The following is a 948-nucleotide window of genomic DNA, read 5'->3' as shown; positions in this document are numbered from 1 at the left end:
TTATTCCAAGACCCAAACCACAGCACATTCTCTTGCAAAACGAAAGGACAACCCCTTGTACTACAGAAAACTGTAGTGCCTAGAAAAAAGTCTTCTGTAGCAAAGACACCAACTAAACGGAGGAGGACTCGATGGCTATCAGAAGCTAGAATGAAAATGTCAGGCAAATCACCAGAAGCCCTGGACAAGCAATTTGCTTCTGAATTAAAGACAGTTCCCATATGCCGAAGACAGGTAATCTACAATAAAACAAAGGGAGCTCAGCAATTAAAATTGACTAAACAACAAACTCTGTGCATGTCCGAGGCACTTGGGCTCAGTTGGCGTCAGGGAAGAACCCAAAGAAAACATCTGAAGAAGGCAGGAATCCTCCTGGAAAGTGAGACATCCGTCAGGGATTTTTCCAGAGAAATAGTGTCAGATTTTGTCCAAGTAGAACAGAAGTACTTTATTAGTGAGAACGGGACAGAGTCTAAAGAGCATTTGGCCAGGGTAGTAAAGTTGCCGTCTTGGGTTGATTATCTTTTAGACGCCTATGACAAAAATAATATGTTGATGTGGCATTATGGGTAAATACCCGACGACGAAGTCTGGGTTAAAGTAGGGGGTGACCATGGCAAAAACTCTCTTAAGATGACTCTGCAAATTGCCAACGTGGAAAAACCAAATTGCCAGAGAAACACTGTTGTCTTTTGCTTTGGCCACAGTTAAGGATCATTAGGAAAATTTGGAAAGGTTTCTCCACTTTGGAGTCGACGCCGACATAAAATGTCTTAGCAGTCACACTTGGAAGGACAAGAAAATAATTTTATTTCTCAACGGAGATTACGATTTTCTATGTAAGGTGTACGGCCTTTCAGGTCCCCAAGGCACATATCCATGCCTTTGGTGTCTCATGCCAAGAAGAGAAATGCATTCCTCAAGAACAGCGGGCCCATTTGAACAGCG

At 42.7% G+C, this 948-nt stretch overlaps 2 protein-coding genes across 2 annotated transcripts in view; both read left to right on the top strand.

Annotated features, from left to right (window-relative positions):
• On the top strand, positions 1 to 591 carry LOC106013307 (the record flags this gene model as incomplete). Its single annotated transcript, XM_013088659.2, is given in 1 exon segment — positions 1 to 591. A coding segment is annotated over 1 exon segment (573 nt), but the record flags the coding sequence as incomplete, so codon positions are not given.
• Positions 592 to 854: 263 nt separating this feature from the next.
• LOC106013308 overlaps positions 855 to 948 on the top strand; it is a gene marked incomplete in the record, with an annotated part of 1,310 nt that continues 1,216 nt past the window's right edge. Inside the window, 1 exon segment of the mRNA XM_013088664.2 lies at positions 855 to 948. Within this exon segment, the coding sequence (XP_012944118.1) occupies positions 896 to 948 (53 nt within the window).

Source organism: Aplysia californica, unplaced genomic scaffold (genome assembly GCF_000002075.1).
Source record: "Aplysia californica isolate F4 #8 unplaced genomic scaffold, AplCal3.0 scaffold00024, whole genome shotgun sequence".
In the NCBI taxonomy this organism is placed as follows: domain Eukaryota; kingdom Metazoa; phylum Mollusca; class Gastropoda; order Aplysiida; family Aplysiidae; genus Aplysia; species Aplysia californica.
This window is presented reverse-complemented; position numbering and strand designations above follow the sequence as displayed.